Genomic DNA, 24387 nt, shown 5'->3' with positions numbered 1-24387 from the left:
CGGTAGCAAAGGAAACCAAAGGAATGATAAAGGTGAAAGTGATTTTTTTCCGATGTTCACCGTCGGTCGCCAGGTTTCGGGAATGCTTCTGAAACTTTGTGTTGGTTTGTTTGTAATTCCTGGGACTTAACTTGGAAATAATCATTAAGCCTGGTTCACATTGTTTTTTTCTTTTTTCAATAAGTTTTTATCTCAGTTAAAAAAAAAAAAATAGCCATTTTGGTGCCTCAGATGAAGGCTGTCTCCAAGTTAAGGCCAAGGCTCGGAAGCTTGGTCAGGTCTCAGTTGGCCGGGCAGACTGTGGAAGGCGAGAAAAATCCCTGTTCTTTAAAAATGTCTGCGGGGCACCTGGGAGGCTCAGTCGGTTAAGCATCCGACTTCGGCTCAGGTCATGATCTCACGGTCCGTGAGTTCGAGCCCCGCATCGGGCTCTGTGCTGACGGCTCAGAGCCTGGAGCCTGTTTCTGATTCTGTGTCTCCCTCTCTCTGACCCTCCCCTGTTCATGCTCTGTCTCTCTCCGTCTCAAAAATAAATAAACGTTAAAAAAAATTAAAAATAAAAAAATAAAAATGTCTGCATTTTTTCGTAATGAAAACAATACATCTAGATGATTTCTATTTTCTTCTTGGTCCCCGTTAATATTTTCAATGTTTCTATAATGGGCACATATTTAGTATTGTTATTAAAATATTTAAAAAATTTTTTTATTTTTTTAATGTTTATTTTTGAAAAAGAGAGAGAGAGACTGAGAGTGAAGAGGAGGGGCAGAAAAGGAGGGAGAGAGAGAATCCCATGCAGGTTCCACACTGTAAGTGCAGAGCCCGATGTGGGGCTCAAACTCATGAACTGTGAGATCATGACCTGAGCCGAAATCACAAGTCGGACGCTTAACTGGCTAAGCCACCCAGGTGCCCCTAAGATATTTTTTTTAAGTTCCCAAAGCATATTTGTTAAACACAGAAAAGTAGAAATGATTTTTAAACAATCCAAAGCCCCATGATCTAAAGCTAATCAACCATGGCTAATATTTTGGTATCTTTACTTCCAGTCTTATTTCTATGCAAAGCTTTATTTAAAAAAAAAAAGGGAAAAAAATACACACAAAACCAGAATGCGCTCAACACATACAGAGCATTTGGTGATCTGTTAGTTTCACTGAGCATTGGTTCATAGGCATTTTCTTCCGGCATTATAAAGTCTACATAAACAGTATTTCAATTTAGTTACATACATAATCGTGTGGGTGCAACCCCAAATACTTAGCCATTTCTCGGCTCTTGGGGGGCGCCCGGGTGGCTCAGTCGGTTAAGTGTCCAACTTCGGCTCAGGTCACGATCTCACTTTTTGTGGGTTCGAGCCCCGCGTCGGGCTCTGTGCTGACAGCTCAGAGCCCGGAGCCTGCTTCGGATCCTGTGTCTCCCTCTCTCTCTGCCCCTCCCCCACTCGCCCTCTGTCTCTCTCTGTCTCTCTCAAAAACAAATAATAAGCATTAAGAAAAAAAATCTCTGCTCTTGGGAATTTAAATTATAGACAACTCTCTGCTATTTAAAGTAATGGTGTGATTATAATTTCAGTGCATAAGTCTTCTGTTTCTTTTATTTAACATTTTCTGGTGTTGCATTAAGAAAAAAAACAACTTTGGAGAAGTTATAGATTTATGTAGTCTGGAGAGTCATATAGTGCTGCGGGGTTTGTTACAAAACCCAGCTGCTCCCACCCCCACCTTTCTATTTGTCTTGGCCCACGGGCGACAACATCTTTTAGCTGATTCTTTTGCCTACTATCGCCTCTCTAGATAAACAGGTTTGAATGGATGCTCTCGACTCTTCTGTTGTAAGCATCATTGAATCTCCCCTGTGGAAGATGAGGATTTTTTTCTTGGCTTTAGTTTTCTTCTCCGTCGTCCCATGCACGCTTTTCCCCTGTAGAGATACGTCATCATTCTGGTTAAGTCGCTATTTCGTGTTGTTAAAAGAAAATTTCCCACAGACAGTTCACTGATCTGGCGGGTTTTGTTCAGCGATTCATGACTTGGGCAGCATCCAGTCTAGCTGACAGAAGGGAACTCCAAAGAGCGGTACAAGGCAAGAGATTGTCGTATAGGCCAAAGTGAGCAGGAACAACGGGGTTGTACTGGGCGTTTGCTACTCGGTTATATGGCAAAGAGGGAAGGTCTAGAAGCTTGTGCTGAGCAGGCTAAGTGCTGATTGGTTGATCTAGGCCTTCGTTTTCTGGGAGAGCTGAGCATAGAAACTGAGTTAAGTTTTGGTTTGCTGTCATGGGGCTTAGCATGAGTGACTCCATCTTGGGTGACATTAACAGCGTTTAGATAACGATGCCTATGTAAATGCCATTCAAAGCTGCTCCACGTAGTATACAATGCTCACTTTTCCTATCCTGGATAACTTAATTTTCTCAGAAAAAAAATTTTTTTAATGTTTATTTATTTATTTTTGAGAGAGTGTGAGCAGGGGAGGGGCAGAGAGAGAAAAAGAGAGAGAATCTCAAGCAGGCTCTGCACTGTCAGCACAGAGCCCGATGTGGGGCTTGGACTCACAAACCACAAGATCATGACCTGAGCTTAAATCAAGGGTCAGACACCTAACCAACTGAGACACCCAGGCGCCCCTCTGTGTATTTATTGTTAATTCAAATCCAAAGTCTTCACCAATGGTCTAAATCTTCTCTCAAAATATTCAGATGCACCAGGTTGGCATGAGTTGCATCTTCCTGACAGAATGATCGAAGCCTTCCGACCTGCTCCCCTGTGGACTGGGTGGCCCCATGCCTCATGCACAGCTGTCTCCCGGGACCACCTTTTGCCATTTTCTGGGGACCCCTTTCCCCTTCTCCCATGCTGGATCTCTTCTATCCTACACCTTGGGTCTCCTTTATCTTGGTCTACCGTAGTCTTTGGCCGAACACATCCTCCAATAGCTTCCTAAAATACACTGTTTAGAAATGGAAACTTCTAGAATTCGGATGTCTACAATTGGTAGTTCGGACATAGGAGTGATCGATAGTGTTGTGGGTAGAGAATCGAAGGCGGAAATAATTTTCTTTCAGAATTTTGAAGTTGCTCTCTTCTGGCTTCTAGTGTTGGGGAGAAGTTTGAGACCATTCTAACTTCTGACTCTGTCTACGTGACCATTTGCTCCAGCCCCAGCCTCCTGAAACTTGCAGCGTCTTTCTTTTGTCCCCAGGGCTCTAAACATTCATGCATTGTAAGGGGCACTCCACGAGTCCTTACAATGTAAACACGACTGACCTTTTCCTTCTGGGAAATTTAATTTTTTTGTTGATGATTTCCTCCCCTGTGTGTGTGTGTGTGTGTGTGTGTGTGTATCTATTTGTCTCTGTTTCTGTTGGTATGTCTGTGTGTGATTGTGTACATATGTGTGTCTCCACATCTATGTCAGTATCTGTGTTTGGGTACATGTGTCTGTGTGTCCGTGTGTGTCTTTGTGTATGTGTTTGTGTCACTATGTGCGGTCTATGTTTATGCATGTATCTGTGTCTGTGTGTGTGTGTGTGTGTGTGTGTTCTCTTTGGGACTCCTGTTATTGGATATTGGACCTCCTGGGCTAATTCTGTAATTAATTTTTTTCTCATTTTTAGTCTGACTTTTTGCTCTACCCCCTGGGAATTTTCCTACTGTTCAACCCCGGGAAAATTTGGAGCACCAAAATAAATGATAATCATACATTATAACCTACTGAATAAAATAAGAATCCTCCCCTTGTTACTCGGGACATAAAAGAGATATGAAAGCAAAAAGAAAACAAGAATCCACAAGTCCATATTTATACAAAGTATTAATTTTTATTAATTAATTTTATTTAATTAATTGTATTAATTAATACAAAACATTAATAAGTAAGTAGGGAAGGGGGGCGCCTGGGTGGCCCCGTCGGTTAAGCACCTGACTTCCGCTCAGGTCATGATCTCGCGGCTCATGAGCCAGATCCCCCAATCGGGCTCTGTGCTGACAGCTCGGAGCCTGGAACCTGCTTCAGATTCTGTCTCCCTTTCCCTCTGCCCCTCCCCCGCTCATGCTCTGTCTCTGTCTCTGTCTCTCTCAAAAATAAATAAACATTAAAAAAATTAAAAAAAAAACCCAAGTAGGGAGGAGGAAAAGTTCTTTTGTTTGACAACAGAATGCTACTCACACATGCAAAGGGAAGAGTAGAATTTTTACAAAATCGTCATTTGGCAACCACCGTAGTAAGAGTTATTTAGGCAAAATCACCAATGGATGCTAACGCAAGTGGGTGAAAGTTTGACGAATACAGGAGATTTGCATAATCTCAGAGGATGTCTTCTCCAATTCCCGTTTAAACTTACAGGGCAGAAACCTGGTAGACTTCATGTCAGCCACGTGAGTGTCACCAGTGATGAGACAAGTTGACCTCATGTGTTTTCTGATAGGATGCGAAGAAGGGAGCTCAGCCTCACTTCTGAGGCCTCCCTCCCCCAAATGAAAAGGCTAAATTGAATCATTATGGATCAACAGACAAACCCAAATTGAGGGAAATTCTACAATATTCCTTTCCTCTTCAGAGATGTCAAGGTGATCTCTCTCTCTTTCTCTGTCTCTCTCTCTCTCTCTCTCTCACACACACACACACACACACACACACACGGGCTGAGAAAATGTTCCAGATGAAAGGAAGGCAAGAGACATGCCAACTAAATGCAATCTGTGATCCTGAATTGGATCCTGGACCAGAAAAAAATTTCTATGAAGGACCTTACTGGAGAAATTAGAAACATTTGAATAACGGCCGTGGTTACGAAATAATGTGGCATCAGGGTTAACCTCCTGGTTTTGAGAATTGTACTGTAGTTATGTGAGCCTTTCTTTGTTTTTAGGATATAAACCCTGAAGTATTTAGAGGCACGTCTGTAACCTATTGTAAGATGGTTCAGAAAAAGATGGTTGGGGGGCGCCTGGCTGGCTCAGTCGGTTGAGCATCCGGCTTCGGCTCAGGTCATGATCTCACGGTTCGTGAGTTCAAGCCCCCGAATCGGGGGAAAGGGAGGGAAGAGGAAGAGAGAGAGACATGGAGGAGGAGAGACAGGGAAGGAGGGAGAGAGAGAGAAATGAAGAGGGAGAAAATGATAAAGCAAACATGGAAAAAATTAAATAGTTGAGAATACCAGTACAGGGTATATGGCAATGATTTGTACGTTCCTTTCAACTTTTCTGAAAGTCTGAAAATATTTCAAAACAATATTAGAAAAAAGGCAGAAAAAAAATGGACTGGGGAACTAAAAGGATAACTAGGTGCTCTGGACGACCAGTGGGGTTTGCCAGCTGTGACCTTCCCTTAGAGACCTGAGTGGGATGGTTGAGGGGCTTCCGATGTTGGGAGTTTTTAACCTTTTCCCTGGAAGCTCACTGGTCAGTTCTCCTGCCTGGGGTGGGGATGGGTTTCAGCACACGGGAGGGCACAGAGCATCTACTGTGCACACATGCCCTTGATCCCCTAGTTTTCAGTGTGACTTACTGTTCTACTCTCCCTGCTGTCCCTGAAGACCCTTTGATTTACTGTTTCCAGGCAAGGAGTTTCCAATATTTTGTTGCGGCTTGGAGGGCCATCACCTGGCAATGAAGGGAGAGGGAGATCGGGTTCCATTTGCTTTTTATTGGTTGGTTGATGGATTGATTTACTTTTTAATGTTTATTTGTTTATTTTGAGAGAGAGAGAGAGGACAAGCAGTGGAGGGGCAGAGAGAGAGAGGGAGGGATCCCAAGGTGTCATCGCAGAGCCCTATGTGGGGCTCGATCTCACTAACCTCAGTCTCATGACCTGAGCCGAAATCAAGAGTCGGACGCTTAATGGACTGAGCCACCCACGTGCCTCCATTTGGGTCTTAAAGTGGCCTTTTAAGACTCATCCTTATTTCAGCCTTCCCTCTTACTTCCTGAAGGATCCAGTGCTGCTGATTCCTCAACTTTTTGAGAGGTTTCGTGGTGTAAGTTGGGAGGGTTCTCAGCATTCTTTGCTGCCAGCTCAGGATTCTGTTCTCTGGGTCCTGCTAAGTTATTTGCTTTCCAGCTTTCAAAATTTTGTTTCTATTTTTCTCCTTTCGTTTCCCCCTGTGTGATAGTCTATGCCTATTAAAAATTCCACTTACTCTCATTTTTGTAGAGGTTACAAGTGTTCAATCCGTGATTTTTAACAGTCAGTCTGTGCATAAATCTCTCTGCATTCTTGATTACTTCCTTTGGATAGCATCCCAGAAGTGAAATTATTGGGTAGAGTGTGCAATCTTTTTTGAGGTTCTTGATGAACTTTGCCAAATTACTTTTCAATAGGATTATATTTTCACCAAATTTCCATGACGTGCCTCTTTTCCTGAATTGTTGCCTGCCTTGGGTAGGATCATTAAAAAAAAATAAAATACAAAAATGTGTTTTGACAACAGGACTATCAGCTCACTTTTGACACAATTCCCCTTCAAGAAGGATTTTTCAGAGAGAAGCTCCAGGTAGGGGCAAGAGGCAGAAAGGTGGATTCAGCCAATTGGGGAGGGGGGTGCAGGGGTGTGAAGGGGGATCTTCATTTGTGCTACATGATCTCCGTACATGAGGCACCATGGTTTGTGGGTAGAAGGGAAGGAATCAGGAGTGAGTATGTGAGCCCTGAGTCTCTACTGCTTTCGATTGTGGTAAGGACAATGAGCATCACTCTAGAGTAAGCCCCAAATGGGAAACTGGAGTCTTCCTTTTTTTTTTTTTTAAGTTCTATTTTCTTTATTTGAGAGAGAAAGAGACAGTGTGAGTTGCGGGGGCGGGTGGGGGGGGGGTTGGCGCAGAGAGGCTCTACGCTGTCGGCGAGGAGCCCAACACAGGGCTCGATCTCAGGAACCGTGAGATCATGACCTGAGGCGAATTTAAGAGTCAGACACTTAACCAACTGAGCCACCCAGGCGCCCCGAGTCTTCTTTTTAACTCGACTCAGTCTCCATGTGTTTTTCAGAGTCAGGACCATCTTATCACACAGGTAATGCCTTCACGTTTTGGGATATGTCTTTCGTTTCATACAGTACAACTCCACTGTGCAAGCCAACTTCCTCACCTGGTGGCCAACCAATTTCTGCCTCATTCACCGAGTTGCTTTTCCCCTTTTTATTTTGGGGGGAATATTTGAGACTTTAGACTAGAAATATTTTAGACTTATTTTAGACTTACAACAAAGTTCCAAACTGGTAGACAGAATTCCCACCCGACATCCCCCAAGCAATGAACACTGATGAGATGCTACGTGCTAATCCAAGAGACCTTCTTGGAATTTCACCGACTGTCCCACTGAAAAGCAGCCAAGCAGCCCACAGTAGCTGGGCACTGGCCTGGCATCGTGAAGCCTTCCCCTTGGTGGTGCTCAGAGCCGGCCTGGCCCTCACAGCTGGGCCTCCGTGTTTTCTTTGAACATAAACAATTTCTCACATCGCTAACATCAAACAAGGCCACTCGGTGACCACAATGAGTCAAGACAAACAACAGGATCATTGTTCAACCAAAAAGAACCCAACATGTCCCCCACCCTGGCTGCTATGAGTGACTGCTGCTTTGATAACTACAGGGTTAGCCTGCTTCATTCCTCCTGCCCTATAGACGGGATGTATGGAGATGGGCAATCATGGATTTACCCCCACTTCTTGACAGCATCCAATCCAGAGCAAAGCCCCCCTTCTTTGAACCGTCCCCAAACTCACCCAACAAGCTCTAATCCTCTAAGAAGTCCTTTCTGACCCCCTCTTATTGGGACACCTTATGTTGCTCCTTGGGGTGCATTTTCTCCTTGTTCCAAGGAGCAATAGACCCTACTTTTTCAACTTGTGGGTGGGTTCCTGGTAAGTCTTGGCTGGTGGCCATTGACACCACCGATGTCCTTCTTCTGGGTCAGGATCCAGACGAGGATCCCACGTTGCATGTAGTTCTCAGGTCCCGCTAGTTTCCCCCTCCCCACCCCCACCCCCCAATCTGTGACAATTCTCTAGTCCTTCCTTGCCTTTCATGGCCAATCGTAGGACGTCCCTCAACTTGGTAGATGTTATCTCATGAATTCGATTGAGGTTTTGCATTTGGGGCAAGAATACCACGGAAGTGATGCTATGCCCTTCACGGGGCATCATGGTGGGGAGCACACGATGTCTATGTGACTCATCACTCCTAATGTTGACCCTGCTCACCTGGCTAAGGTCACATCTGCCAGGTTTTTTCACCATCAAGTTCCTATTTTTCCTTTCACGCTTAATGAGTATGTTGGTGGCAAGATAACTTTGAGATGATGCAAAGGCCCTGTTTCTCATACTTTCATCTACTAGTTTTAGCCCCCACTGGGGATTCTTGCCTACAACTATTATTATTACTTTTTTAAGTCTATTTATTTGTTTTGACAGAGAGAGAGCGAGCGAGCAGGGGAGGGGCAGAGAGAGAGTGAGAGAGAGAGAGAGAGAGAGACAGAGAAGAGAGAGAATCCCAAGCAGGCTCCACAGTGTCAGCGCGGAGCCCTGTGCGGGGCTCGATCTCACCACCGTGAGATCATGACCTGAGCCAAAGTCAAGAGTCCGACGCTTAAGCGACTGAGCCACCCATTGCCTGCAACAATTATTGGTGTGGTGTTGGCCAAGTGGTCATTTTCCACTCCCATCCTTTCTTCTACATTCATGAGTTGGAATTCTGTAAGGAAGAGCCCTTGCCTTCCCCGTTTATTTACTTATTTGCGTATTTATTTGGATCAGTATAGTCATGTAAGAATGGATGTCATTTCTGGGTTATGATATGTTGCTAGCATTATTTATTTTGTGGCCCTTTTGGCTGAGAGACCCTCTGTTCGTGCCCTACATTGGCAAACACAGAATGCCTGTATGTGCCAGGCTCTCGAGACACACTGTCTTATTGAAATAAGACAGCAACCCCGGGAAGGTAGATCTCCACCCCCCACCCCCCTGGACTCCGCCCCCGCCATTTTATGGAGACTCAGAGAGGTTAAGCAACTTGACCCAGGTCACATAGGAACCAGCAGAATCATTGTTTGAAACCAGGTCTGTCTGATTCCAGGGCTGTAGATCTTTCCAGAAAGAACATGAATCCAACAAAATATTTATGTTGAACCCTAGAGGAAATGGTCAGGCTCACGGAATCACTTACGGGTGGAAGTCAGATGTTACAGGAGAGGTCTGGAAGGCGAGGGACCTAAAAACTGTCACTCTGAGTGAATTGCCTGAACTAGTTTTCTCCTTTGAACAGCCCACCTCATAGCTGCAGCCGGTGGAGTCCTTTCTCGTAGATCAGTTCCTTGGCCATGGTGGTGATGAAGTGTTTTGTATATCACCTCTGATCCCACACCTAGTCCCCTTGGTTGTGGAGGTCGAGACCCCAGTGAATCCCAGGAGCCCTCTACACCAAGGTTAACAATTAGTATTCTCAAGCACCCAGGACCAGCTTCACGGGCCATGCAAACTGTACAGTCTCACAGGGCTTGCACTTAATTTAATGTTCTGTGGTCTCGCAAATCTCAATACCGGGAGGCCCCACTGTTTCGTTTTCTACTAGCCCCCCCCCCCCCCCAGATTATGTAGCTGGTCCTGCTATAAAATGGCGGTGGCTAGCAAAACTCAGCAATACACTCTGAGGCCTCCAGTAGGATTCCCGAGGACTGAGAATGTACCACAATGATAATCTTTGTGACCCAAGTCTCCTGAGTGCTGACTCAACCCGTCTCCCGGCCATCGAGGGGAAAGAGCCATTCTCAAGGAAGCCCCTCTGTCCTGTCTATGGCCAGCATAATGTTGTAGTCTGTTCGGGCTGCTGTAACCAAACACCACAGACCTGGGGCGGGGGGGGGGGGGGGGTGGTGGCTTGTGAGCAATCGAGAGTCGGTTCTCACAGTTCTCACAGTTCTGGAGGCTGGGAAGTCTGAGATCAAGGCGCCGGCCGATCTGGTGTCTGGTGGGGGTCCACTCTCTGGTTCGTGGGCGGCCATCTTCTCACTGCATCCTCATTTGGCACAAGAGACAAGGGGGCTCTCTGGGGTCTCCTTTACAAGGGGACTAATCCCACCCACGAGGGTCCCACCCTCAGGAGCTAACCACCTCCCAAAGGCCCAGTACCAAGCAGCATCACACGGGGGGGTAGGATTTCAACGTAGGAATTCTGGGGCGACACAAACATTTCGTCTAGAGCACACGGTCTGTGACAAACACCAAGCCAGAAGGGCTGGAGAATGCAGTCGTTGTCCTCAGCAAGAGCATTTTCCAAGCACCCGCTCTGTGCCCAGCCCGGTTGCCGTGGGGAACACAAAAGGACCCCATGTCACCGCCATGCTGAGGGAGCTCCCAGCTGGATGGCAGGCTGGGACACAGATCTGGAACCATCTGAACCTCAGCCCTGGGTACAGGTGCATACAGTGGGCAGGTCCGGCGTTGGAACCTGTCACTATAGACTGGCGTTGGGGAATACTGCAGGTCAGGTTCTTGAGGAGCAGACGCTAAGACAGAGTGTGGGGCGCGTGTCAGTTTCCTGTGGCCGCTAGAACCAATTACTACAAAATGGGTGGCTTTCAGCTGCTAGAAATGTATCGTCTCGTAGTGCTGAAGGCCAGAAGTCTAGAATCAGTTTCGCTGGGTCGAAAGCAAGGTGTTGGGAAAGGTGGTCAATCCTTGCCCTTCCAGACCAAGCCAGAGGGCAACGGTCTCAAAGACTCTCAGGCAGCCCAACCCTGCCCTTCCAGAAGCTTGGCCCGTCATCCTCACTATTGTCATTGCCCTGGGGATGGGGGGTGGGGTAGTGCCTGGAACAGTCGAAGGGCAAACCCCAAAGACAACCAATCTGGTGGACCACAAATACGACTTTTCTTGGCCCATCTTTGAATGTGAGTGAAGGGACCCGATGTGGTTAGGACAGGGTGAAAATCAGCAGGTGACGGGGAAGGTAGGAGGGGCATGGACTGGTAGCACGAGTTCTGGAACTATCTCAGCGAGTCGCTCTTCCTCCTTGGGCCTCAGTTTCCCCGTCTGCCGTGTGAAGCCTGTTAAGTCAGGCTTTCTGACCTAAAGGTGGTGATTCAGAGGGAAGAAAGAGGAGGCCGACCGGGAGGTCCCTGAGAGGAGAGGGCTGACAGGGAGGCTGGACAAAGGTCCAAAGAGCCCCCCACTGAGGTTTGAGGTGCCGGGCAAGACTACACACAGGGGCCCACATAGTATGTGGCTAAATATCTCAAAGGTATAAAGCAAACTGACAGACTGTCGAATAGAGTATGTTTTGTTGTCTGACCTTGAAAAACTATTTTTTAAATGTTTATTTTTGGGAGAGAGAGAGAGAGAGAGAGAGCACGCGAGCAGGGGGAGGGGCACAGAGGGAGAGGGAAACAGAGAGTCCCAAGCAGGCTCTGTGCTGTCAGCACATTCCCCGATGCGGGGCTTGATCTCACGTACTGTGAGATCATGACCTGAGCCGAAGTCAAGAGTCAGACGCTTAATGGACTGAGCCACTCAGGCGCCCCGCCCCCCCCCCCCCCCCCCCACCAAAATTTTTATAATGACCTGTAAGGTCAAGTTGGAATGCACATTCTCAGACTCCTTAGCCTCCTGCACTGGAGGCTGTTGGTGATGACAGAGCTGGCCTGGGGCCCTGGCTGTGGCTGCGGTGTCCTCACAGACCTCCCGCTCCAGGGAGAAATCCATCTTGGCGGTTAGGCCAAGGCCACGCTCGCGGCAGGCTGTTTTCCTGCCAGCGACCGAGTGCAGCCGGGATATAAGGGCCGTCTGGCCTGGGGAGACTCGGGGCTCCTCTGACGGCTGGCTTGTCCTCCAGGAAACCCCAGCAGCCCTGCCGAACCTTCCTTTAGATTGTGCAGCTGACAGTCTCTCCCTCACTTGGGCTCAGACTTGAGTTGCTCCTTCTTGCCTTCCACGCGGGCATCTTTTTGAATCCGATTCTCGCCCCTCTCACCCCTGTCCTGACACCTGCTTCTCGGAGCTCCTGGACCGACACATCGCTCCCCCCCCCCCCCCCAGCCCACCCGTCATCGCTTCTCACCCTTGTCTCACCCGGAGTGTGGCCCTGTCCATGGGTCTCCTCCCCCCGACCCGTGGCAGTGTGGGGAGCACGGCAGGAGGGCCAGTGGGAGCACACAGAGAGCAGGCAGGGGGCCCCTCTGGTTGGAGTCTAACAGGGTCTTGGCCAGAGGGCCTCCCCCTCCCCTTGCCTTCCCTCCCAACGGCCCCCACCTCCATGGCTCTGTCTCATTTGCCCTGCCTGCACACACTTCTGGAACATTCTGTAACCACTGGCAGGTGTCTGTGACCCTTCGCATCCCCCTGTCTTCTTTCACGAACTCATGAGTCTGATGGAGAACAGGGGACACTGAGGCTCCGAGAGGTCCAGGGAGTGTCCACACCCGAGTCTGCCACCGCCTGGCCCTGGGACAATCACATCGTGTGACACAAGCCCCCTCTGGCTGTCAGCAGGTTCCTCGGGTCCTGGGAAATGAACGTGCATTTCTCCTAATGTCTGGGGACACAGCCGCCTCTTTGAACCCTGCAGCCACGCGACTGGAGGGGGGGGAGGGGAGGAGCCAAGGATGTGGTCCCCGCTGGGCCACCAAAGGCCCCGGGCCCCTCAGAACTTCTCATTATACTTGCAATCCGGGTAGCGGTAGGCGAATCTGGGGTCGCAGGTTCTCAAGGGCCTCAAGAGGTCCTTCAGGCGGCTGGCGGCCCCGAGGACTTCGGGGTCTGGGCTGGCATCCTCCCCACATCGAGCAAGGGCGGCGTCTATCTCGTCCTGCACGGGGGAGGGGAACTTGCCCTGGAGAAGCTGAGGCAGCACCCGCCGACACACCAGCACCAGGCTTTGCTTCTCGGGGACGGCGTCGCAGGAGGGCAGCGGGGCCCGGCAGCCGGAAACCAGGCAGCTGAAGATGTCTGGACTCTCTTCTGCCCCGGCGGCCGCCTGGCTGCCTGGAAGAGAGATGGGAGATGTTAGACGCCCTGCAACCGGCGGGGGGCGCCACTGGTTAGACTTGCGGGGTGAATGGTGCGGCCAGCGCCCCGGCGTGTCCCGTCACCAGATGCAGAGCGTCGGGGACACAATGGTCCCGGCTGGGAACAACAGTGGGACGGGCTCACTGTGCTGCGGTAGGATGAAGCCTGGGCACGGAGCGTGCGCTTGTCCCTGCCACAGGCTGGGTTCGAATCAGAGGGCTCGCATCCGCACTGCGATGCTCCCATTATAATGACTCAATGGGCGAGCCCCAGAAATCGCTGGAACCGGATCCACTGGTTCTTTTTGAGTCCAGAGTTGGGAGAAACAACAGGTGATTCAGAATATGCATTCAGTGCGACCGACAGGCGCAATAGTTTTCGTATCCCCAGTATTATGGAACCAGACTCATTTTTTCTAACTTGATTCTTTTTTTTTTTTTTTTTTGTTTATATATTTATTATTCTGGAGAGAGAGAGAGAGAGCACAAGTGGGGAAGGGGCAGAGAGAGAGAGGGAGACAGAATCCGAAGCAGGCTCCAGGCTCTGAGCGGTCAACACAGAGCCCGACGCGGGGCTCGCGCTCATGAACCGTGAGATCGCCACCTGAGCGGAAGTCAGACATACAACTGACTGAGCCACCCCGGCGCCCCCTGACTTGATTCTTCTTAATAAAGGCAAATCAGGAAGCAAGTGTGGCTTAACCGGCCTGTCTCCGTAGGCCTTCTCGTATAAGCAAAATCGGAGATCAGAGAAGAAAATCCTCTGTCCTCTGATTGGGTTCGGAAAATCCGGTCACGGCTAGAAACTGGGATGTTCCAAGAGTTCTAGAACCCTGGATGAGCCGGGGCACATGGGGAGAAACATGATTCACTCATACACCTCAATTGATGCCGTGGTTTTTAGTCTGAACATTTTTACAAAGCGAAAGTGCGGAAATGGATGGCAACGTGTACCAGTGAATCAGCCAGATATGTAAGTTTCAGATAAGGGCTAGAAGCATCTGATGCGCAAGGCTCTGAGAAAATGGATCCGGTGGTGGTGTGTGTGCGAAGAGGGGGCAGGGCGAGTCCCAGTGTGCCCAGACCGAATTGGGTCAACAGCAGCGCCCTGAGGGTGCAGTCGGGGCCGGGCCACGATGCAAAATGCCTCCATGGCCAAGGTCCAGTTCCCCTTTAGAGATAGAGTCAGAGCACAGACTCAAACGGGGGAGAAGGACATTTTACGTGACAGCTGACACCCGCCCCCCCCCCCCCCGCCGCCCCCCGCCGACCATGAGCTGCTCTCACTGTGACACCCAGAGACTGGAAAGACCCGGGGGTGCGACCTCCCCCTCCCCACTCAGTCACCCCTCCCTGCCTCCTGTCACCCTGACTTCCCCTCTGACAGCTGCTCAGCCGGGCCCACGCTGGGTACCTTCCTGCTTGTCGATGACGCCCAAGGCGCTGGCATCCCGGATGAACAGATGCCCGTTGTTAAAGATGCCAAACGTGCCCGCATCGACGTGGGTGAAGTAGAAAAAGTAGTTCAGATCGTTGCTCCTCAGGGACTCCAGGACCCCGAGGAGCTGGTAGGCCAGGTCGGCCGCCTGGTCCGGGGCCGCGCCGTAGAATTCCCGCAGAGGGCTGGTGCTGGTGCTGACCAGGAATCTGCCGCAGGAGCCCAGGTACTTGGGCAGCGGCCAGCCCTCGGCGCCGGGGAAGATCTGGAAGCGGGAAGGAGGACGCATTAGAGGATGAGAGAGAAAAACTTGCCGGGACACCTGTTCCCCTGCCTCTCACCGGCAGCACCCAGAGGGATCAGCCTTACCAGGCACCCTCCATCTCCAAACGTGTCCGCCACGGGGCCCTCAACCCCCCCCCCCCTTTTTTTTTAAGAGTTGAAGAGTCGAGAAAATATGACCAGTATTTGGTATTTCACAGATACCAGTGCCTAGGAAGAGGCCATGGGCTTAAAAAAAAAAAAAAAGAGGCTTATTTAAAGAGAAATATTTTTAAAATGTTTATTTATTGAGAGAGAGAGAGAAAGAGAGAGAGTGGAGAGGGGCAGAGAGAAAAAGAGAGAGAGAGAGAGAGAGAGAGAGAATCCCAAGCAGGCTCCTCCCTGCCAACGCAGAGCCGACTCGGGGCTTGAACTCACGAACCGTGAGATCATGACCTGAGCCGAAAGCAAGAGTGGGATGCTTACCCAACGGAGCCACCCAGGGGCCCCAGAGAAAAATATTTTTTAAAATGACAGCACAGGCACCAGGTTCTGGGATAGAGCCAAAATCATGAAAGTGGCCCCTGGTGGCACAAGTTTTGGGAACCATGGCACTGACTCTGGGTGAATCTGCCTGGTTTGGGTAACTACCTAATCACAAATGCCCCCCCACTCCCAAAACTGGAACCTTCCAACAGCCTGACACTGATCTAGGGAAGCATACAGCCCCCAGCGGATGTCCTTTGTGTCCTCACAAGAGCACCACTTGTGTGGATTTGGGAAATGACAGAGGGAGGCAGGAATCCTGGCTCGTCTTTTCTTGACTATTTATTGAAGCAGCTGTATCTAGAATAGTTCCTTCCTTCCTTCCTTCCTTCCTTCCTTCCTTCCTTCCTTCCTTCCTTTTTATTTATTTTGAGAGAGAGAGTATGAGCCGGGAAGAGTGCGAGGGAGAGAGAGAGAGTTCCAAGCAGGCTCCGCACTGTCAGCACAGAGCCCGATGTGAAGCTCGATCCCACGAACCGTGAGATTGTGACCTGAGCCGAAATCAAGAGGCGGATGCTTAAACGAGCCACCCAGGCGCCCCTAGAATGGTATTTCTTTAAACCAGGGGGAAACGGCAGAAAGGATAAATACCACTTTTTGTTTCTTATTTTCCTTCTTTAAGAAAAAGAACTGATTCCCCTCTCTGATGATTTTCTGTGGCCTTCTGCCCCTTTTAACCCATCCGCATGTTGTGAGGCTCTCCCACTATTGCCGTAGAGGGAGGTCTTGCCCTCCCCTCCCCCAGCCCTGCATGGAGGGTCCCAGCCCAGGCCTCTTGGGAGTTGGCTGCCACCACTGAGGTTGGGACAACGGGAAAGAAGACCCTCGGGGGTCACTAGGCAGGTTTTAGCGGAAAGAATCCGGACCCGGCACTGGATTTGGGTCCAGACGGCTCTGGGTTTGGGTCCCATTGCTGACCTTAGCTAAGTGACTTGTGGTCAGGTCACCTCATATCTCGGAGCCCCACCCACCTCATCTGGAAAGGGGGACAATGATAATATTTCCGTGCAGTTGTCGAGTGGTCGTGATGTAAAGCATTCAATACAATATCCAGTACCTGGCAGGTGCTCAAGAAGTGAGAGTAGCTCATTATATTTCAAAATAGTAATCATGTATGTATTAATAAATATACATTCATGACACAGTAACTTATATATTAATATATTAATGGTTATATAGCAAATCATATGATTATTAATATATTATTATATATGCTATCATAGAATTATAACTCATTTTATATATTTTATATTATATTCTATTATATTTTACAAATTATATTACACATAATGATTAATTTTATATTATAGTCTATTATTATATTTTACAAATTATATTACACATGATGATTAATTTTATATTATAGTCTATTATTATATTTTACAAATTATATTACACATGATGATTAATTTTATATTATAGTCTATTATTATATTTTATAAATTATATTATGCATAATGATTAATTTTATATTCTATTATTATATTTTACAAATTATATTATGCATAATGATTAATATATATTAATATATGATATATAATAAATAATTATATATCAAATAATTATAGATGAGAAATATATTAATATATCAGTTACTAATATATGATAGAATATGCAATCTAATTAATATAACAATAATTATTAATTATGCACAATTAACAACAGCATATGATTATACTTAAAGTTACATTAACATGATGAAATTAATAATTATAGAATTAATTGTGATCATAAATATCAAGTGTCTTTGCTGGGGCGTCTTCTTCCTCCACTTGTACCTTCTCCCTTTCCTTCTCTTTTCGTTCTTTTGTTTTTTTAATTGCTTTTTCATGTTCATTTATGTATTTTGAAAGAGAGAGACAGAGCATGAGCGGGAAAGGGGCAGAGGCAGGGGGAGACAGAGAATCGCAAGCAGGCTCCACACTGTCAGTGCAGAGCCCGACAGCAGGGCTCGAACCCACGAGATCATGACCTGAGCCGAAATCAAGAGTCAAGAGTTGGATGCTTAACTGACTGAGCCACCCAGGCGCCCTTCCATGTCTTTTCTGTCCCCCTCCTTCCTCTTTCTCCCTCCTCCTCTCTGTAGCCCTCCTCCTTTTCCCGCTCCTTCCCCTCACTTCCTAGTTTCCTTTGTGCCCATGGTGTGAGCATCCTGATTCTTGGCATTTGGGGGAAATGGGTGCGACTGGGCTCCCCATGTTCTGTGGATGCTTGTTGACTTGCTCGGTGGCTGCCTCCAGCACTGGATTGGAAACTACAAGAAAACGGGGAGCCACCATGACTGCTTTACTGATCAGTGTATCCCCAAGTTCAAGTGCACCCTCATTTACTTGCCCATTCCCCTATTGGTAGACATCTAGGGTACTTCCACGGTTTTGTCCTTTCTAAGCATCACTGCGGGGCTCATCTCCAGGAGGTGTGGCCCCAAGGCTTGCTGTAAAGGGGAAGAGAGCTAAGCCCGGGGCTGGCCCCCTTGGAGCCCGACCTGAACCCCCTCCCCAGGGTGGGGGGGGGAGTCCCCGCGTACCTGCAGGAGGATGGGATGCGCGTTGACAGCCAGCGTGTAGAGCAGACGTAGCTTGTCGCGGTCCGTGAAGTGGTCCATGAAGATGCTGCCAGCATCGGCCACCTCGGCGTAGCGTCGGACCACACGGTCCAGGAGTCGCTGTGACGGGCAGCGCAGGAAGGGACTGGGCAGGCCCTGTGGGAGGTGGGTGGGAGAGACCCCAGGAGGGGGAAAGGCTGCTGAGGTCTTGTGGGGAGCCGTCAGGACGGGACACAGGCAGGCCCTGATGGTGGGAGGAGACACTAGATTTGGAGGATGGAGAGAGTAAGGGGCTGCATGGGCTCGGGCTGGGGGGGGACCTGGGGGGGAGACCCCGAGGGCCAGGGAGAAAGGATGAGCTGTCCTAGGGGCAGGGTAAGCGGGCGCTGGGCAAGTGGCACAGCCCAGCAGGCAGTGAACGTGTTAGAGATCCTGCATTTGGCCACCGTCACACCCCCACTGTGCCCCTCCACGGAGAGCCAATCTCACACCGAATTAACCAGAGCGGCCCTCACTGACCTTTTCGATTCCTTCCACCGTCTCGTGATGCCTACCACGATTGTGGTGTTACACGTGAGCATCTTCTTGGGATCAAATTGGGAGGTCCGGACCTATGCTTACCTTCCGTGACCTTCCACCCTGCCACCATTTTCTCTTCACGCTGAACCAAGAGAATGAACCCAACCGACTGATAAAAGCGAGTTAAAAATAGGGGCCTGGGGCCCAGCTGGCCACAATTCAGCCCCAGCCCCACACCTACCGGCTAGCTGTGTGACGTTGGACGAGTTACTTCGTCTCTCTGTACTTTGGATTAAAGTCTAAAGCGAGGGTGCCAGTAATAAGAGATCATGAGGATGAAATAAACCAATAGGTGTAAAATACTCGAAGAGCGTCTGGCCAGCGGTAAGCACTCAGTAAACGCTATCGGCTTTTATTGCATGAAAGAAGTTTAAACTCCCAGCACAGAGGATAGGGATGATAGCCAATGATAGCAGCGGGAACAGGAGTCAGGCTTTGTGGCTGAGAACAGGATTTTCAAGCTCTAAGAGCCTGGCTTTGAAGATTGCAAACCAAAGCCTGAAAGGTCCAGGGCCAAAAGTGTCCCACAGGTGTCTGTAGACCGTGTTTCCGGGCTGCCCGCCTAGCGGAGGCTCTGGCTGAGTGAGCCGTTGGGGTAGGTGGTGAGGTGGGGGTGGGTTCTCCAGAGCCCCCGGACATCCTAGCACGGGGCCGGGGTGGCAGCCTGGAGCCCACCATCTCCACAACCAGAACCCAGGAGGATGGAAGGATCACTGGGAGCCTTGAGATGCCTTGAGCGTCTTGGAGGTTGAAGGGGGCACAGATAGACTCAACCATCCCTGTTTGCTTGGGACTGAGAGTTTCCTGGGACATGGAGCTTTCAGAGCTAAAACTGGGAACCCGAGACAGTTGGTCACATTCCCACATGGCTAGACCACGGCCGAGGGCACAGCATGCCTCTGCCCCCTGACGATGACCAGAACTGACTGGTAGAAGCCAGTGCGGAGCGTTGTTGAACTGCCATGGATAGTACCATGGTACCATGTTGAACTACCCAGTGAGCCCTCGGACTCCCCAGGGAGGGAGGGGGCTGGTCCAAATTCTGAAGTGACTGGGCATGATGGAATGTGACTGGGGTCGTCTGACGGTGTTCAGATGCCCTGGCTTACTCCCCAGAGGGGTGACAGCGCGGGAGTTGAGCTCAGAGAGAGCAGATTAAAGACTATTCCATTTTTGCACCTCTGAGTCTGTGAGGGTCCAGTTCCTGTGTGTTCTATCCTTCGGGAATGTTCATAGATGGGAGGAGTGGGGACTAACCCACCACCTGCCAGGCAGTGGGCTGGGTGTTCCCCGTGTAGTAGTTCATTTCATGCTCCCAGGCACCCACGAGGTAGGTGTCATTATGCATCTTGTTTTGCAACCGAGGAATTGGAAGTCTTCAGAGTGTGGGCAAGGGTTGGATTCAGGATTTGAACCGGGTAGGGACTGCATGTTTGTCCCCCTGCCCCCCCCCCCAAATTCATATGTTGAAACCTTCATCCCCAGCGGGATGGTATCAGACGGTGGGGCCTTTGGGAAGTAACTAGGCCACGAGGGTGGAGCCTTCATAAAGGGATTAGATAAGAAGAGACACGTTGGGGCACCTGGGAGGCTCAGTCTTGATTTTCGACTCTTGATTTCGGCTCAGCTCATGATCTCATGGTCGTGAGATTGAGCCCTGATTTGGGCTCTGCATTGGGCGTGGAGCCCGCTTAAGATTCTCTCTCTCTCTCTCTCTCTCTCTCTCTCTCTGCCTCTCTCACTCTCTCTCAAAAAAAGAAGAGACACGGGAGCATCACACGAAGAGAGAGCGTTCCCTAGGAGCCGATGGACCGGCACCTTGACCTGGAACTTCCGAGCCTCCAGAAGTGTGAGAAATAACCTTCCGTTGTTTAACCCCCCCCTAGTCTATGCTACTCTGTTACAGTAGCCCGAGCTAAGACAGGACCTGATCTGTTAGATCCGCACCATTTCCCCTGAATAGGTCCTGCCCCACTTCTGTCCCCATAAGCTACCCAGGTGGAGTCCACAGATGATTTGAAGCTACAAGAACATCTCTTTGCTTCTGATCTCTGTCCCGGGCAGCCTGAAATTCCACCTTTACAGATAATCATTGGGGACAGGAGGAGATAAGTAATCTCTTCTCTTCTGTGAGCCCAATGCCCGGGAAAATACCTCTGGAAGAGGTAGGACACGATTTGGCCATATTATATATGGCCAATTATATATGGCTATATTATATAAGGCCATATTATATTTGGCCAATAATAACAGATGATAATTATTGAGCGCTTCCTGTACAACAGGAGCCGTTCTAAGCCCCTCACAGGTAGTGGCTTCTTTTATTTATGCCTTGCAAGAGCCGAGGGAGGTGTGTAGTATGAATATTGAGAAACGCGAACATTTTCTTGAACCCAAAAGCTCAGTTTTTCTGTGCGATTCTAAAAGAAACGAAAACACATCTATCGGCTCATCAAATCTTGGAGGACGGGGACGTCTCGGCTGAGGCCGGAAGCATGGGTAGAGGGACCCCACAGAGAGGGTGGGAGAGGATTCTTTGCAGACAGAACACCTTGAATAAACCTTGAGATGAGAGAGAATACACTAGTGACAGTGGGAAGAGAGGAGGCCAGATGGCAGGAACATTGGGGTCATTTTAAGGAATGTTAATTTTATCCCGAAGGGCTGGGAACCACTGAAGGCCTTGAGCAGGGAAGTGATATACTCACATACGCACTTGAGGAAAATGATTCTGGGTGCAGTGTGGATAGATTCAGAGAACTGTGTCTTCTAGTTATGGGCTCTTGGATGCTAGTGAGGCATATGGCTGCCTAAAGATTGCATTCTCTCAGCTTCTTTTGCAGCTAGGTGTGGTGATGTGACTGGGTCCTGGTCAATGAAATATATGGAGAAAGTTCTGGGAAGGACCCTTAAAGGGACAGGGTGTATCCTTCTTCATTCTTTCCCCGCCCCCCCCCCCCCCCCGGAATGCGGAAGCGATGGCTGGTGATTAGGCAGCCATTTTGGACCAGGGCATGCTGAGTGTTGTAGAGCAGCAAAATGAAAATAGCCTGGGTCCTCGAGAATCATAGAGTCACTGTATCATCCCTGGACATTCAGGTGTCAGTTTCTTTTCTTTTTTTTAAAAAAAAATTTTAATGTGTATTTATTTTTGAGAGAGAGAGAGAGGGAGAGAGAGAGAAACAGAGCATGAGCAGGGGAGGGGCAGAGAGAGAGGGAGACACAGAATCCGAAACAGGCTCTAGGCTCCAAGCTGTCAGCACAGAGCCCCACGCACTCACGGACCGCGAGATCATGACCTGGGCCGAAGTCGGTCACTTAACTGACTGAGCCACCCAGGCGCCCCTGGATCTGTTTCTTTTATGTAAAAGGGAAATATATTTTGATCTTGTGTAAGCCACTGTGATTTGAACTTCTTGTCATATGCGACTGAACTTAATCCCAAGTGTCACAGGAAGAAAGAGTGGACGCAGGGAAATCAGGAAGATGCAGTGGTCCAGGTGTGAGAGGGGAGGATGAAAAGCTTTGATTTGAAGATATTCGTCAGCAGTAGAATCCATCAGTCTGGGCGATTGGCTGGATGGGGGAGGAGGGGCAAGAAAAAGGGACATGTTGGAGATAACACCCAACGTGAGGGTGGATGCCATTTGCTGAGGTTTTTTTTTTTTTTAATTTTAGAAAGAGAGAGAGTTGGGGGGGGGGCAAATGGAGGAGAGGGGCAGGAGAGAGAGAGCGACAGAGGCGGGGGGGGAATCTCAAGCAGGCTCCATGCTTAGCACAGAGCCTGACACGGGGCTTGATCCCACAACCCCGGGACCCTGGACACGTGCTGAAATTGAGTCAGGTGCTTAATGGCCTGAGCCACACAGGCAGGCCAGCTGTGGTCATTTTAAAACATGTTCGCAAACTCTTCGACTCTCCTCCCCTCAAGGGGTGGAGTCTAATTCCCCTCCCCTGGAACATGGACTGGCCTGGGTGACTCACTTTTAGTGACTGGCATGCTTAGGGGAGTGATGACACATGACTGCCGAGCCTTGGCCATGAAAGGTGATTCAGCTTCTCCTTGGCTGTCTTCTCGCACCCAGCTACCATGCCGTAAGAAAATCCTGGCCGCAGGGAGAGGAAGCAGCCCTCAGTGGAGTGCCTCGCTGACACCAGCCCCAACGTGCCATCGCGTGACTGAGCCATCTTGGAAATGGCTCCTGGTGGCTGTATTGAGCCACCCCAGGGGATGCCACGTGGAGCTGGGTGAGCTCGCTCCTCTAAGCCCTGCCCAAGTTGCAAGTTTTTGGACAAAATCGATGGTTGTCGTTGTTTGAGGCCACTAGGGTTTGTTACACAGCAATACATAACTGATACATTTGCCGAGAAGGTTCTGAGCACACCCCCCCCCCCCCCCCCGCCTCTAGAACAATGGCCAGAAAAGGCTCTGAAGCCATCTCGTACCCCAACTCCCTTTATGGTGGAGGCGGCTGCTTCTCGGGGTCCCACCCGCAGAGTGGAGCTCCAACTAGTTCCGTCTGTGGTGTATTCTGGCCAAGTGCAAGCCCGCGATTATCTCGGCTCACGGCGAACAGAATTGGGAAACGAAGCATTTTCAGTAAAACCATGATTCATCCCCAGGCCAAAGGCACCCTCTTCGGGGATCGCCCACTGCTTTGGAATTTCTAAGCCACCACTCCCTTCTCAACAGGGCTAACGCAGCACCTGCCAGTGAGAGGTTAAAGGAAACGCAAAGCCTGGTCTTCTGTTGCCCCGCCCCTCGCAAGCGCGCCTGGATTCCTTATCTTTGCATTTCCTGCTTCATACCATCTCCCGGGGCACCCGGGCAGCCTGTCAAAGTCTTCATGCTGTGCTGCTAGTGACTGGGCTTCTGCTCTGCCACACGGCCACTTACCAGGGGCCATCTGTGCTGGGTGGTACTGACAGCGATGGTCACACGTCTCCTCCGCAATCCCTAACAGTCTGTACATCGGCCAATACAATCTAAAGGGTATGTCACCATGATGGCGTTTTACGTGTCAACTTGGCTGGGCTATGGAGCCCGGTTTTCAACCAAACGCTGATCTAGGTGTCGCCGTGAAGAGATTTTGGAGATGTGGTTACCATCTACGGCCAGCTGACTTAAAGGAGAAGGGATTATCCTCCATAGAGTGGGTGGGCCGATCTAACCAGCTGAAAGGCCTTAAGAGCAAAACTAAGATTTCCCCGGGGAGGAAGAAATTCTGCCCTGTGGATCTGGGATTCGCCAGCCCCCCATCATTGGGTTCTGCTCCTGAAGCCAAGACTAGTCTGTCTGTTCACTAACTTGAATTTAAATTAAGAAAAACAAAACAAAACAAAACAGAAAAAGCTATGCATGGGTTCGCCTGGGTGGCTCGGTCGGTTAAGTGTCTGACTCTTGATTTCGGCTCAGGTCATGATCTCACAGTTTGTGGGATCGAGCCCCGTGTCGGACTCAGCCCCCCATCATTGCATAAGCCAATTCCTTGAACTACATCTCATATGTATGTATATATATGTACACACACGTGTATTTGTATATATACATGCATATAAAATATTAGATATTCTGCAAAATATTTATATTATAGTAATAATTTACACCATGTGAACTAATATTAATTAATAAATGATTAATATGGCACCAAATATAATCTATTAACACGATACACAAGATACGTTACACCCAGATTACACACTGGTGCTAAAGGAAAAGCGTTTGTTCATTGTGGACATGACAGCAACTGAGACCAAAATCTGGAGGTGCTTCCACTTTTGAAGCCTCTCGGGAAATCTGAGTACATGAGGCCTAACTTCCCCGATGAGTTCTTTGATGTTTGGTTGGCTTTTATCCACATTCTCGCGCGTGTTTGCTCAAAAAACATCACCAGCCGCCAACAGGGTCCTCATTGCAAGGGTTCTTACGACAACAGAAACATCAGTGTCGGATTGTCTAGACAAATGATCCCATGACTCTGTTGGAGGTACTTAAACAGTGAAGGGTTCGTGTCCAAAATCT

At 49.2% G+C, this 24387-nt stretch overlaps 1 protein-coding gene across 1 annotated transcript in view; it reads right to left on the bottom strand.

Moving 5' to 3' along the window:
- Positions 1-11262: 11262 nt before the first annotated feature.
- DIPK2B (divergent protein kinase domain 2B) overlaps positions 11263-24387 on the bottom strand; it is a 46299-nt gene continuing 33174 nt past the window's right edge. The window contains exons 3-5 of the mRNA XM_019417352.2: positions 17769-17942; positions 14411-14699; positions 11263-12973 (exon numbers count right to left, since the gene is read on the bottom strand). Of these exons, the coding sequence (XP_019272897.1) occupies positions 12633-12973; positions 14411-14699; positions 17769-17942 (804 nt within the window). The 3' untranslated portion in view covers positions 11263-12632. The remainder of the gene's footprint in view (positions 12974-14410; positions 14700-17768; positions 17943-24387) is intronic.

This window comes from Panthera pardus, unplaced genomic scaffold (assembly GCF_024362965.1).
Source record: "Panthera pardus isolate Hobbes unplaced genomic scaffold, ASM2436296v1 HiC_scaffold_27, whole genome shotgun sequence".
Classification (NCBI taxonomy): domain Eukaryota; kingdom Metazoa; phylum Chordata; class Mammalia; order Carnivora; family Felidae; genus Panthera; species Panthera pardus.
The sequence above is the reverse complement of the archived record's forward strand: the minus strand, read 5'-3'. Positions and strand labels throughout refer to the sequence as shown.